General features: G+C 36.0%; 1 protein-coding gene across 9 annotated transcripts in view; it reads right to left on the reverse strand.

Annotated features, from left to right (window-relative positions):
- MLPH (melanophilin) overlaps positions 1 to 15,918 on the reverse strand; it is a 71,654-nt gene that overhangs the window by 33,313 nt on the left and 22,423 nt on the right. For 5 of the 9 annotated variants that reach the window (XM_087949291.1, XM_087949288.1, XM_087949295.1 and 2 more), the window contains 7 exons: positions 14,088 to 14,224; positions 10,541 to 10,579; positions 8,582 to 8,670; positions 7,900 to 8,025; positions 7,017 to 7,218; positions 4,050 to 4,088; positions 1,824 to 1,969 (listed from right to left, as the gene is read on the reverse strand). In XM_087949291.1, the coding sequence (XP_087805417.1) occupies positions 1,824 to 1,969; positions 4,050 to 4,088; positions 7,017 to 7,218; positions 7,900 to 8,025; positions 8,582 to 8,670; positions 10,541 to 10,579; positions 14,088 to 14,224 (778 nt within the window). The remainder of the gene's footprint in view (positions 1 to 1,823; positions 1,970 to 4,049; positions 4,089 to 7,016; positions 7,219 to 7,899; positions 8,026 to 8,581; positions 8,671 to 10,540; positions 10,580 to 14,087; positions 14,225 to 15,918) is intronic. The other 4 variants (XM_087949294.1, XM_087949292.1, XM_087949293.1 and 1 more) reach the window with 2 other exon arrangements.

A 15,918-nucleotide genomic window follows, 5' to 3' on the forward strand; every position in this document is an offset into this window, starting at 1 on the left:
TGACTTAAATGTATACTGACTCCAAAAGTTAGTTTACAAACCTACTCTATATCTCATGTCTTTTTAAAAAAAATATTAAAAAATAAACTTTATTAAAGATTAAAAAGAAAAATATATACACATTTATAATTTGGATTGTATTCAGAATGAAAGTAGATGATTTCCTGTAGTTTCAATAAAATACTAGATTTATTTTGTACCTTGTGGTTTTATTGATCAATTAAATCTATCCTTGCAGATTAATTACAATATAGGTATGGGTTGTCATTAAAATTCAACAAATACCTGCATACCAAAGAATGAGATTAACATTAAGACTGATGGAATATTTTATAGCTTGTACCCATTTCAATCTATGAACTGTCTCTGAACATATAAAAGTTTTGTCATCTGAGTGGTGAATAGAAGCAACAGAAATTATTTAATTCTTTATGTGGCTGATAAACATACTTTCTGTTAGCATTGTCCATAAAACAATGGCTTGGTCTCAACCAATGAATTTTTATATAGATAGTCCTTGAGCTATGTTTGGCGACAGCTCAAAGTTACACCACCAGACAATTGACGGTTACGACTAGTCCTTGGAGTTCTGTCCATCCCAGCAACTTCATGGTCATGTGATCATAGTCTGGGTTCTTGGCAACCAGTTCATACTTATGATCAGCTGCAGCATCAGAACAGATGCACATGATTGCCATTTGCAGTCTTCCCTGTCGGTTTCTTCAGAAAATCAATAAGGAAACCAGCAGGGAAGGTCACAAGTCTGCTATAAATCAAGAGCTAATAGTATTTCAACATTTTTCCATACATGAAAAATATTATAAAATAATATTGAATAAGTATGCTGAGAAAACAATCATGGCCTTGGTAATAAATATCTTTGTTGGCAATGTAATATCTGTACACATAAATTTTGTCTGTATTTCTCCAATAAATAAATGTCACTTTATTTCATGCCTATGGTTCACTTCCCTTTCAATTTTTGAGCTCAGTTCGATAAAATTTGTTACTAATTCCACTACTTTTACAATTATTGTACAGATATTCTTCAACTTACAACCATAACTGAGCCCAGAATTATGTTCTGTAAGACATTGTGGCTTCATGTCGAGGTATCACATGTAATTTTTTGACAATTTTTGGAGTGCCTGTTAAACAAATTAATATTTCCCATTGGGTATTTTTGGTCAGAAACTGGAAGTAAATGCCAGAAACTGACAAAATATATATATATGGAAAGTTGCAAATGGCCATAAAAGTGAGACAGTTGCAAATGGCCATAAAAGTGAGACAGTTGCCAAGGACCTAAAACTTGATCAAATGACCATGGCCTGTCTGTGTGGCCTTTGTAACTTTGAACAGTTGCTAAACAACCTGTCATAAGTCAAGGAGTACTTGTATTTGCATCGAACTGAGTTGATAAAATTGGGTTTATTATGTAATACTGATCATCAGATTGATTTTTATGCTTTGTCTCTCACCTTCAACTAGGGTTCCTTAAATCTTTCCCATTTCCAGTCACTAAAATAATATTCATCAGCTTTGCTTAACAAGTGTTGCAAAAAAGGTAATAAAACTGGGCACAATTCACTTAACAACCACTTTGCTTAACAATGGAAATACTGGTCCCAATTGTGGTTTTAACTTGAGGACTACCTGTATACTTCTATCTGTAATTGTTTCATTCTACTATTTCCTATTTTCTTCACTTTGGTGTCCTTTTATTTTGATTTGAGTTTTATTATAGTTCCCAAAACAAATTCTCCAAAAGAGAAAAATATAGGATATAACTAAGCACAGAAGCTATCCAATATCTAATTTACCTGATTTCCATTTCCTTGTGAAGATGCTGTGCTCCTGTGTTTTGTGTACCGTGGCTGATAGATGAACGTTTCTTGAGCCTCTTTTTCATCTTCATCATCCACCTTAGCTGAGTACTGGAGTTGGGGCTGCATATTCCATGGGCTGCCTTTGGGAACAGAAGAGGATTGGACAATTTGGTGATCAGATCAATAATTACCTGATTCACTAGTAACATTTTGTGTTTTCACAAGAATTTGAGGTAAAAGAGGGGAATGAAGACAATAGAGAAAAATCAGCAAAAGCACTTTATGGTATTATAGGGCTCAAGTGAGATTTAAAATATTCTTGAACTGGTATTGTAAGATTCAGGTTTTTTTTTTTTTTACCAACTCAAACCATGATGCAAATTAAGAAAAAAATATATGCACATGAAACAGAAAAACAGTTGAGTGAATTCAGGCCAGTCTGTTTCACTAAACCTTAAGAAAGGAGGCAAGGTCAAACCACTTCCAAAAATTTTGCCAAGAAAACTGCAGGCACTTGGCCTGGGCAACTGCCAGGAGTCAACAGTGGCTTTTAGGCACCATAAGGGGGGAAAAAATCTCTGCAAACCTTAAGCAATTTAGAAGAAATGCTTTTTACCCATTACAGATGCTAAGATTGAGAGAAATGTTTTAGCTATACATTTTAATTGGAGTACAATTAATAAAGGCAGTGTTGTAAACCTCATTTGTGACCTTATTTGATTAGCATCCTCTCTTAGCTGGCCCTGTTATCTGAAACTGGCAAGACCCTAATCCGTTTGGCTCTAAAGATTTTCTTTTGCTTCCTAGTTGCTCAAGGGTCAAACTTGCTAGTAAGCTAAGCCAACAAATGATGCTAAGGTTTTCCTTTCAATGTGTGTTCCCTATTGTTATGTTTGCTATCTTTCTTGTAATCTCCTCTCCCCAATGGGTGAAATTACACAATTTCCCCTTGCTAGTTACTCTAGAACTAAAGTCAGGATTCCAAAGAGCAGGGGTGCAGGGGGAAGAGCTGTAAGATTTACTTCTTTTTTTCCAGCTTCCTTGTTAGTTGTGTTCATGCCCTTTAGGCTTACTGGCTGTTTAGGGCTGTATTCATCTGATGCTCTAATGGTCTTTGATGCAGGGACAATTCCTTAATGAATCTTTTTTTAATATATATTAACCTCCTGGCAACTTCTGCTATGTTCCCATTGTTTGGTATCCATCCTGCAAATTATAAATTAAACATTGATTCACAGATTGATGGCAACACAGGGCAATGGAAATGAATTTGAGAGGCAGAGTAAGATCTACTTTCTTGATATGTAGCTAGCTTTCATATTAGAATTTTTACAAGGGCACATGGTGATTAGGTTATTTTCAAGTCAAGCGGACACAATTCTTCCAAATTAATAAATTTGGGGACTGGAGCAGAATAGTATGTTATATATTGGGACAGGTTAATCCAAATGATTCTGTTACTCATGTAATTCCTCTTGGAGTCAAATCAAAGGAAATATTATATAAATGCAGTGGAAAAGTCAGCAATGAAATCAGATTGAAAAGAGCAGATAATGATATATACAATGGAAGAACTGATATCAAAAGCACTTTTTTGGTTTGTTTGTTTTTTGCTTTGACATAACTTTACATGGGATCCATAGATTTTCTTGCCCCTCCTGATTTCTTTAGTTTTTACAGATCTACAACCAAATACTAATTAACTAAAGCAAGAAACAGCTACATGAAAAATGCAGAAAAATATGACTTGTGAAGCCAAGAGAAGGATGAGTTGTGAAAGAGTAAGGCAAAAGATTACTCCATGGGCAAAGGATAGAGAAACCAATATGAAGTGGAGCATTGGGGGCAGTTAAAATAGAAAGGAACAAAAGCTTGGAAAGGGACAGCAAGAAAATACCTGGTCTCCTGAAACAAGCTGTCCCCATTGTTTCCCATTTTCGCCACACCTCTTTTCTACCTGGCCCAACCTCTGAGAGACTGAAGCATTACCAGTAGTGGGAACCCAACATCAAAATGCAGAAGCTCCTTCCTTTCAGAAAAATCTCTTTAAGACTTTTCCTCATCCCCTTCTTTCCTCTCTCCTTTCTTTTTCCCTTTTTCTTCCCATAAGACACTGAGCTTTGTAATTATTTCCCAAACTTCAAATGCTCAATATTATTTGTTAATCAGCTAAGTTAAGAAACAAGAGTTAAATTTGTGATTCTTAAACGTTATGCTTACAGTTCAAAGAGGTGCGCTCTATGAGCTTGTAGTCTGGTGCTGTTTGAGATAATTAAAAAAAACAAACAAGAAATGTAAATCAAATAAATGCAGGGTACTGGTAGTTAGCAGGAGATATTCATGGAAAGAAGAAGTGACTGATAAATCCAGCTGCTAACTGGGATAATTCAAAAGTGTAATTTCAGAGCGTGGCCCAGTGATGGACATCAGTGGTAAACAAAAGTAGCCCGATGAATAATATTTACTCAGAGGTTAAAGTAATTATGTATGGGAAGATGTTCCCTGAACTCAGAGCTGGTTGACAAGCCCACAGTAAAAGTACAATACTTAGGATGGGGATTCCAAGAAGGCAGAACCAATTGACAGGTATTGTGTGTGTTGGCTGAGTAAAGGCTTGAGGCCCCCATGAGGGAATATCATGTGAAGCTTGTTTATGGACCAATAGCAGATCTCGCCTCACCCCATGCGCACCCTGTTTCTTCCCTCCCCATCTTTTTACCATAATTTTAATCATAATTTATATCTGTATAGCTACTATGTATGTATATATTTTTATTGTTTTTAACCTTGTAAGCCACCCAGAGTAATCTTGCAGCGAGATGGACCACAAACAAATGTAATAAACAAAAATATTTAAGTTATTATGGATATCACAAAGAATATGAAAAAGTGGGGGAGAAGGGACTGTACTCTGGAATAGAAAAACAAATCTGCATTTTCTTCCTACCAGTTCTTATGGTTTGTATGATGAAAGAGAATTTGCTTCAGAAATACTCTGAGGAAAAAAAATAGTTTTAGATAAATGTTCCAAGGTGGAATCTGGGGTTGTTATTTAATTATAGAGTGGTCAGGATGTATATGTGTGTTTGTGGATATGAATATATTATCTTTTACTATACAATCCTCTCTTATTTGCCTGCAGGCTCCCCAGATTCCCATGCTTAAATTAAATTCAAATGGAAGAAATTGTAAGTTTCAACAGCAGCGATATTTTTACCACTATCAGAATCTTGCATTCAATAACTTCTTTTCTGGAAGAAAATAGCAGTAATCCCCCACCTAATTTCTATGCCCATAAACTTGATGGAGAATTTTGAATGGCCATTTCTGTTTAGCTCTCTTTGTGTGGGGCTCTGTAGTGATTCATTTGCATGTTTGAAAACATGCACCATGAAGTATCAGGCAAATAAGGGCATATCGATTTTGAGTCCCAGTCTTAAGGATACTTTGAATATATGATACTATCTTTTACTGAGTGTGATCAGTGATCCATCTAAGCAAGGTGCAGAAGACACAAAAGCTAGAATCTATTTTATTCAGCATGCAAAACTTATTCTTTAAGCTGTAGCTTCTTCCTTCCCTAGTTTACTTCTCAAATATCCTATGATGAGACAGGAATTTACAGCAGACTGACATGAACTGTCCAAGCAATCTGTTTGTGCCAGGGTCTCCAAATACTTGAACTCAATATGAGTTATCTCATATATTTTTTCAATCTCTGAAGCTAAATTGGAAAGTTTTTGTTAGAAAGTTGGAGGTTTGCCTCTTTATTCCCTAATCTAGGTTTGTAGCTAGTTTTCAGCATCTCAGTCATCCAAACCACCCGTAGGTTAAAAAAAACCTATAGCAAATTAAAAAGACATTATTTGCAACCCAAGGAAAAGCAGATGGCTGATCACTGCTCATGCACTTTCCCATGTTTGTCACCTTGTTAAAAATAACAACATTAGGGATAACTTGGTTTCTGATAATTTCATTTCCTAGATATTTATAGTACTGGTAAAACACTAAAGCCTCTGACACAGCAAAGACTTGGAACATAACTAGATTGTACCTATTATATAGGAAATTTAATCCCCTAAAACTCTACAATGTAGTCATCAGTGTGAAAATAAGAAAATGTTTCTGTCCTGTTCTATGATATGGAGAGGTACATCAAAACAATTATATTTTACCATCTGCCTTTGTCATGAATCACGATGCATTCAGATTTAGGCATCCATTACCCATGTCCAGTTAAAAACACAATGGGCCAACTGAGACTGTCTTCAGTAGGAAAGCCTGCTACAGATATGGAAAACTATATCTGAACAGAATTTTCCCAATAATATTGCAGAATAGCTGATAGGAAAAAGTAGTAGTAACAAGCTCATCACTTTTGAAAATCTGCAGTATATGAATAAAGCTAGAAGTGCAAAAAACAAATGCTTCTCAGCCTGGGAAGGATTTCTATTCCTTCTCTGCAAGCAGAACACCCACATTTTTTAAATTGGATCATACTTTAAAAAAAATATATCAGGAATTCAATCTGGCATATATAACATTCCATCTTCTAATCTGTCCCTGTAACCACAACCCTGGACAATAGGCTGAGCTAAAAAAGAATGAGTTGTAATATTTGTTGTGACATGGAGAGCTGCATTTGACGGCTGTAGATACCGGTAGTTCATTTATTTTCATTCCATAAATTACTCCCAGTCAAATTAACTTGGCAACTAAATGGATCACTTATAATTGTAATTTTGAAACCAAATGTTTTCTCGTATATATGTATTATGAATAGATACATTTATATTTTTCCTCTGTTTATTTTGCCCTTTTTGCATCTTTCTATTTGCTATTGCTGAATTCCATCACATCAACCACTTTTGAGTATTGAAGAAATACTTTCTCTCTATGGTTTTGGCCAACTGTTCTACCATAACAGAGAATAAGTTGCAATGTAAAAATACCTGGAGTTTTAATACTTCAATTAGTCATTTGTATGCCCATTTTTATTTTGCTGGAAAGACTATAAGAAAACTGTTAATGATGGAACATCTTTCTGTGAATTATGAAAGAAATACAAAATGTCTGCATGTAAACAAAAGATGATATATTTCTCAAAGTTTGAACTGTCCAGAAAATACAGGATTCTGCCTCTAACACTAGCAATTTAAAATTCCCTCTAATGCTGGAAGCACCTACCAGCCTTGGGGATTGTTTCCAGGTTTTTGTTATGTGAGTTGCCTATAAACTGGACTTCTGTGCTGAATTCCTGTTCTGGAAGAGCCGTGTGCTTCCCTTGCTCTTGCAAGATATGATGGAAAACTGCAGCCAAGTCTGCTTCTGCTACCATGGAGTCCTTCTGCATGGAGGCTTCCTCACCATTTGGAAAATCTTCAGTGCTCTAAGAAGAATCATCTGTTGGTATTAATAAGCAGGCTACATAGTCTCTCATTTGCACACTTACAATTGTTCTTTTCCAACAACTTCTTAATCCAAGAGCATTACCATCTAGCTTTAATCAGTTGTGGTGTAATACTCCTTGTGTGTCAAAAACATGCAAATACATTTTCATGAGGCATAGACATGGTAGAACCTGGTCAAAGTGAATGAAATGGGTAAAGACTACCTTAAAACTGAAAGTTGGCTCTCAAGCCAAATTTTTTCATATTTGACAGAAATTCAACCCATGTCTACCTAAATTCTGAAAATGTAGCAAAACTGAACTCATCCAAGATGCCAAAGGTAGCAAACCTTCCCTAAGAAGCTACAAACCCAAGTTATGTTCTCTCATCATGAAAGAATCAGTTAATGAGATCAGATGCTCATTCCAGGAGGTGCTGCAAAGAAATAGTTTCTGTTGAGAGACTCATGCTGCTGACCACATTGAACATTTTGATTTTTTCTGAAAAAAGCCAAGAGCCCCAAGCATCTCAATAGATTTTCAACAGCCTTAGTTTCAATACATTTCTCACATTAAAAACTCTTAGGCTACACATTGGACTAACGAAATACAATGAATAGAAAATAAACGGAAAGAAGAGGAAAGGACCATAGATTCAGACCACCACCAGATCCCTAATACCTGAAAGTCTTCTTTCCCAGGACATGGAGAAAGCTGGACAGATTGACGGCGAGATTGGGAAGAATATTCTGAGTCGGTTTCAAAATCAAAGGAATGTACAGAAAGTAGGCGCTTTTTCTTGCGCATCTTAGGAAGCACAAAAAGTGAAAGATTTAAAATTTCACCGCAAATACAAGGTATTACATTTCACATGATCTTCAATAAAGGATAACATCCCTCCTGATATTTACTGTGTGATAGTAGCACTCTCAACTAGAAAGGCCTCAGCCAAGATATTCCTCATTTTCATCAGGCCTCTGCAGGTGGTTACACCTGGTTGATCTTAACTCAGGAGATTAAACTGCAAGAAGCATTGCTTAAACCTGGGAATATCAGGACTGTAGGTGAGTAATAAAAAAAAATATTCTTTCCTTGAGAATCCAGAAAGATTCTTTCCTTGAGAATCCAGACATGCACGAGCACATTTCTGGAAATGTATCGGAGTTACTAGGACTCCTGTTTGGACTGTTCAAAACCAAGAGAGATTTGTCAGAAAGCTACAGTAAAAAGAAGCACCTTTTCTCAGATAATCTCAAGGGGGGGAGGGGCGCAGTGAGGAAAAGAAAGGGTGATATGATTTAACAATGAAGTTACACGTTGTGTAAAACATGCATGGAAAAAACATTGCATGAATTATCCTTACCCTGGTGTAAGACTCAGATTCTGCTCCATCCACATCATCACTTGTTTCCCCTTCCTCACTCTCATTGTTCCTGTACAAGTGATAATCACCTGGATAAGAAAGACACATACATATATGCAAACAAACGTATGTTGATCAGAGGGGCTACAGCTCAGTTACAGACCACATTTTACATTCCAGAAGATGTCAGGTTCAATTGCTGCCATCCTCATTTCACTGATTTAGAAACTGATATTGCTGTATATGCATTCCTAATAATAGTTTTACTTCTCATTTACTGTCATCTGCTCCATGAATGCCCTTCTTACAATTGCCCTTCAAGCAACAGCTAGTGAAAAGTATTCTCATATAAAGACACTGTTGAAAGCACTTGTCCTTGCTGTTGGCTAGTTAGGCTGACAAATGAAAGCAATTGGGAAGGCAGGATACCTGGGATATCATTTTCTCCCACTGTAGATTAGTCAGACCACTGTAATAATCACATGAGATCTTCTTGGTGATACCACTTCTTATTAGTATTCATTAAACTCTACCCATAAAGAGGCCCTTACATCTCATGATAGTATTGACACATGATATTCACAGCGACTGGTTATATTATAGGGTGACTCTTTATGGATTGTAATTAATGTTAAAATTTAATGTTGCACATTATCATCTAAAATTAATGATGTTAAATGTTGAAATTTTATCAGAAAAAAACAGGACATTCCCCAAGGTGATTGTATATACTGTATAGTTTTCTGACCACTTATAGTGATCCACAACAGACCACAGGATTCCATTGAGAGATTTGTCTCAGTTTGACCAGGGCTCAATTGGAGTCAGTCTATCTACTTTGAGACAAATCCAAAATGAGATTCAGAAATTGAGCTATTTTTTGTTCCCTTGGCAAGTATGGAACAACATAAACAGCTCTAAATTTTATCTTATAATAGACTTGGATTTTTTCAGACACATTAAAGTGCATGAGGGAATGCATCCTGCCAAGATTCATTGAAATATGTTTAGGAATTTTAAGCTATACTTCTGTGACTTTTGATTGTTTGACCAGAAAGTGCCTGTACCTAGGTTGTTTGAGGACATAATTTGAAGACATGTTAAACCACAGTGTTCTCTGGAAAACCATTGTAGCCAGTTGATGAGTAAAAGATTTCTGGTTAAATGGAAGGAACTCCAGAAAGAGAACTGATTCCCAAATAATATGTTGGGGTTGCTTTGGGGGGTAGGGAGGAATGAGAAATTAAGAGAAAGGAAGAAATTTAATGAAAACTCTGAATGGAAAAAAGGGAGAAAAATGAAATGAATCATTTGCTGAACAAAACTGAACTAAACTGCAAGGAAGATGAAGCAATTTAAAATAAAACAAGAAAACTTAAAACACAGATCAGATCTCAGAACCAACAGGTAATGATGCAATAACAGCTTAAACAATATGTTTATGATGACACACTTAAGAAATTAGGAACAAAGACATGGAACAATCTCAATCAAGGAATCAATACTTCACACTTCAATTGCTGTGAATGGAATGGCCTTTTGGTCCAATTCTCAAATGGTTCCCTCCCCCCCACCAAAGCTATTTTCTTAAAAGAGCACTGTTTCCTTAAAGTCCTGTTTTGCATTAGCAAGCTACATCTTGGAAGTGACTAATGGCAAATCACTTCTGTATCATGCCAAAAAAATTTGAACTGATGTGTCTGTTTAAATCATCAACTCAAAGGCAATGTTACAGTTTTTGTCCCATTTCTACTCAGGACATCAACATCTCATGCCCATTTCTAGGGTTTTGGGGTTTTTTGTTTGTTTGTATTGAATGGATGAATTCCTGCCTACAGCACAGACTCAATGTCTGAAATCTGGAATAGTAAGAGACTCAATTTTCAAGATTCTTTCAAAAGGACAACACTATTTTAAGGTCTAAAGAATTTGTACATGGCCATGAAAAAAGCAACTTACTGGTGACATCTGGCAAGCTATGTACTCTGCCACTCAGACCTAGAATAAAAGAAATTAAGCTATTTTAAATCAGACTTTATAGTAAACATGATGTAGGGTCAATTACATTTATCAGAGTTCATAGCTAATCAACAAAAAGCAATAGAAAATAGCACCCTTTTATGTATCTGTGAAATGGCGTACAAACCATTAAAAGAATGTGCTAAACAGTTAATAATTATGCAAACTTGGAATGTGATAGGGACATTGCTGCATTCCACTGATTGCCCCTGCACCATGAAATGTGTGCAAGAATAAGAGAGACACCCCCTAAACACACTCATGTAATTAATTGTGCCAGCCTTTCTCAAAGCCTGACAAAAGGACAGAGTATCTGACTTTTTCAAACTTGAATCTATGAGGGAGCTACATCTGATAGTGCCAGGAGGCAGAGTAGGGATTACCCACCTTATGGAATATTTTCCCTTCAAATTTTTGTTTCCTTCATCACTGTTAATATTCAAGAAGGGCCCTTAAGGTTGGCTATGACAAGGGGTTTGGGGGTCCTAGAGAACCAGTGACATTTTAAGGTAGTTTCCTTATAATGGGTGAAATGTGGTTGTTATATTTTTTTTTCTGTTTGTGGTTTGTATACTTCACTTTTGGATGATTTTCTATTTTTAATCATTATTGTTTATATTTTATATTTATATTTTCTATATTATAATGAATGCTTTTATATTGTGGTTTTATTTGATTTTTGGATGTCGCAGTCACTTCTGGTGAGATAGGCAACTTTATAAACCACAATATAAAAGCATGATTTGGCAAATTTAAGATGTGGGGATTTGCAGAACTTCCCAGGAAGTTATGTATTGAAAATTATTACAATGTTTCAGAATTGTTATATACAATTATTGTGAAGTCATTTTAAAGAAGTACATCATGAAGGATACAACTGTAAATCCAATCTAAATCAGAATACTCTCTTGAATTTTAGCTGAATTTCCTCAAGGTTTCCAAATGTTAGTTCTCAGGCAGAATGCAGCTAAATTTTCATTCAGACCGTAGTAAAATTTTCTATCTTATGGGTACGATAGATTTCCCCCCCCAACAAATTTCAACCATATAGAAAGGGGGTGACTATGTCCTTGACCATAAAAGTGTTGCAACCTGCATTCAAGTGAACGAGAATTACAGCATTTTATCAGACCTAAATGCTGATCCTTGTTAATACAGAGACTAAAAGAGGGAGAAGATAAAGGACAGTGGAAGAGGGCCAGTTTAAGCAGGTTTATGCCTATATATGGGTTTTCATTTTCTGTCTGAGCTTCAGACCTGGCTGAGTCAGTAGGCTTTCCCCCCGCCACTTCCTTCTGTTCAATTGTATCCAACTGCCAGAGACTGCCTGGTGAAGTCCCTTGGCAAGGGTAGTTGTTTGCCACAGTCTGCATCTGAGGGCAAAGAGAATATGACTTGCCCAAGGTCACCCAGCTGGCTTTATGCCTAAGGTGGATCTAAAACTCAGGGCCTCTCAGTTTCTAGCCTGCTACCTTAACCACTACTCCAAACCGGCTCTCATTTATTTCATTTAGTAATATTTAGTTATTGGTTTGTTATTCATTCAGTTAGTAACATATGTATGCCCTCTCGTCAAAAGATGCAATATTTCATACCTGCTATTTCCAGATCGTACTTTTTTTTCTATAGTCCCATACTGATGAATTCTAGAAAAAAAATGCTTATTTTTTGTGACATTTTTATTTCCTTAGGACTGGTATTGCCAAATCATGAATTTAGACTCTTACATTTTTTTTATTCTAATTCATTTTAGAATTTCTAAGAAGCATAAATATATAAAACTATCAGAATGTTCATGAAGCTTATCTGTGTGACATGAGAGATGATGAATACAACAAGCAAGTGTCAAACAAGAAATAGGATGTTCACTAAACAAAAATACATAGCTTTGAGAAAACTCTGGCCATACTGAAGAATGTGTTAAAGGAAAGACATTGGGAGTTAATGTGTCCCAAGAAACCAACAGAAAGTCAGTGCGTTCTGACTAAGATAATGAAATTCTGAATTGGATCCAAAGAGCCATAACTGGAAAGAAAATAACCACAAGCAAAGTTCCAGAAATGTTTGTACACAGATATATGACAATTCTTTTGTGGCTATTTAAACAAAAAAGGATACAAATCCTTAAGGCTTTTACAGAAGCAAATTTTTTAAATATATAGTATGAAGTACATATATAGTATGAATACATAGTATGAAGTATATGAAGAATAAATTTACTCTAATCCAATTCCATAATAGTAGGTTGTTTACTAGCAGTTTTATATCCCTTCTACCCTCTCACCCAATTTAAGCCCTGATTATCTGTGACATTTTCAGTTCTAAAACCATACCAGGGTTCTAAAAACATTATCAATTGGGCTGTGCAATTCTTTGGATTCAAGGGAAAACATGCTTTTAAGTGCACAGATCTGTTTTAAATTTCTTAAATTAAAATGCATTTCCCTGGATTGTGCAGCTTCTATGATGGAGCTATATATGCACTGTCACATTCTCTGAAGCATTTACTTCCCTTGGGAATTGAAGTACCATATAGAGCAGGGGTCTCCAACCTTGGCAACTTTAAGACTTATGGACTTCAAACTCCCAGAATTCCTCAGCCAGCTTTGGTCCACAAGTCTTAAAGTTGCCAAGATTGGAGACCCCTGATATAGAAGACTGCTATATTAACAACAGAAGCATGCTTCCCTTCAATAAAAAAAGCATAGCATAATAATGATAACTCCTTATGGTTTGATTATAAACTCCTGCTTATCAATCAAGTATATTTTTGATACAATTGTCTGTTGCATTATTTCTTGTGATTATTCTGTGGTCATTGCGAAAAATGGACGGTAGAAATCAATGATTCTTTAGAACAGAATGTTCCTAGTTTTACTAATCAAAAGGATAGGTAAAAGATAATTATGGCACTCATAACTACACTCTCTCAATTACTATATTGGAGGCAGTATGACTGTGTCACAAAGCTTTATTTGGAGCAATCAAGAAAGTGACATTATATAATCATTATTACATTATCTCTCCATATATTAATATTCTCTCTCCTGGCACGTAATAACCAGTCTGGATGCTGGAAAATATGAAAGACCATCAAACGCTTAGTTGGTATTTTCACTGTTACAAACAACTTATTCTTTCCATTTTTTCATATTACTATCTTTAGAATAGTGGGTCTTTTTTACTTTCAAATGAATATCCCTAATTTTAGAATGAAATAACTATCAAATATCTCATTCCAACTCACTATTTCCAAACCATTTCCTAGTGGTGATTAACTTTCTAAAACAAAGTTGATGGGAATCAAACCAGCTGGAAAACCACATTCTTTGGCCTGAGAGTAATGTAATATATGGAAATAGACTGCAGTTATTCAGAGATAATTATAGTGATGTGCTATTTAACTCAGTATCCAGTGGTTTATTGAATCTTCCAAGCTCTCTTAAGAAAGTTACTGAGAAGATCTCACTGAGACCATGGCTCATACCAAGTAAAGTAAAGTTTGTTTTCTGTCCATGCGACATCCTTCCATAGAGAGATCGCATCACCTTAGCACTTCCAAAATGCTTGAAACGAGTTCTGACATGTTCATAATACCATTCCAGTGATCCAGTTTTGACAATCCTGCCCAAGAGATGAGAGACAGTAGACATGTTAGCCAGGATCGATTCTTCCACATCTTCTATCAGTTAAAATATTCCAATTGGTTTTAGTGAAGAAGACTGAAAATACCTGTCAATGAATACTTCACCTTCAACCATAACAACACAAGAGCACACAATAGATACAAACTCAAGGTTAATCGCACCAAACTTGATTGCAGTTAAAAACTTTAACCTTAGACTGTCTACTATTGACCTCACCCCTTTCCTAAGAGGTCTGTAGGGGGTGTGCATAAGCGCACCAATGTGCCTACCGTCCCTGTCCTATTCTTTCTTTCTTTTTTTCTTATTCTAGAAAATGATAATGCTTTTAAATATAACTAATAAACCCAAACACCGTCAATATATATATTTAGAAAAAACAGGATCCTGCTGTTCTTGAATTTGTTCCAACACCAACATAACCTGTAAGCCACCGAAAGTTGCCTTAAAGGGGAGATGGTAACATAAAAATTAATTAATTAATTAAATACAATTCACATGTTGACTGTTCTCATTTTACGAGGACCCTCTTTAAACAACCAGTTACTTCACACTTTTGGCTCAAGGTACATGTATCAAGCTTAAGGTTTTTTGATACAATGCATTAGTTATCTATGTATGAATAATGCAAGCATAAGGCTATATTTTCTCAAAATTATTCTAGCTAAAGAGAATTGTCTTTAGTTTTGAAAGAGGATAATGTGGTGTTGAGTCAGAAAGGAGGAGCCATTGTTCAGAAAAATTCTAAACAATGTCCCACATTTGGCATTCTTTAGATAAGGAATAGTCCTTAACTAATAAGGATTATTCATATGATCTGGGTGTTTCTATACAGATCATCATATGAATAATACTCATTAAGGACTATCATGACAATGATATTGCTATAGGAATTAGGGTAAATCTGATTAGTTACTTGGTATTGCTAGTTTTTGACAGTCAAGGAAGTAAGAAACAAAAAGAAAATGGTTGCTAAAGTATAGCAGAAGAGGCAGATAAAACAGAAGTATGGCCATAAACAGTGGAAAATCCATGAAAATAAGATTTTAAAGGTTTTTACTTTTGTTTTAGCATTTTAAAAGACCAAACAAGGACAAGATAAAGCACAGCTCTTATCTTTGCACATTTAACTTTTAAAAATACTGCATTATACATTATTTTTTTAAACATTTTTAACATAATGTTAAATAATTGCCAATCTAGAAAGTGGATCAAACTCTCATAAGAATGGGAAAGAAAGCAGCTTCAAGCTACCGTATTTATCGGCGTATAACACGCACAGGCGTATAACACGCATCTTCATTTTAAGAGGAACTTTCACCCCCACTCCCACCCGCTTCAATCCACAGTGTCCCATTCTGCCTGCCTGCCTGCCTGCCTTAGTTTCTGGTTGTTTGGGAGCAGCTTCGGCTGAGAATAATAACTATTCGCCTCTTTTACTCAGCCGAAGCTGTTCCGATTCAACCATTAACGAAGGCAGGCAGGCAGGCAGAACGAGCACTGCGGGCGGGCGGGCGGACGGGATGGGGGTGGGGAGAACGGGCGCTTCAGGGAAGCTGCGGCGACAGGAAAAGCCCCCGCTTCTTTGAAGCAGTTTCTTCCTGTGCTGGTGGAGGAGCGAGAGAGCGACTGAGAGAGCTGACCCAGAGAGAAGGACAGGCTTCGGTTGCTTCC

The sequence above is a fragment of the Notechis scutatus genome, chromosome 1 (assembly GCF_049901735.1).
Source record: "Notechis scutatus isolate UNSWTSFEM ecotype Mainland chromosome 1, rNotScu1.2, whole genome shotgun sequence".
In the NCBI taxonomy this organism is placed as follows: Eukaryota; Metazoa; Chordata; class Lepidosauria; order Squamata; family Elapidae; genus Notechis; species Notechis scutatus.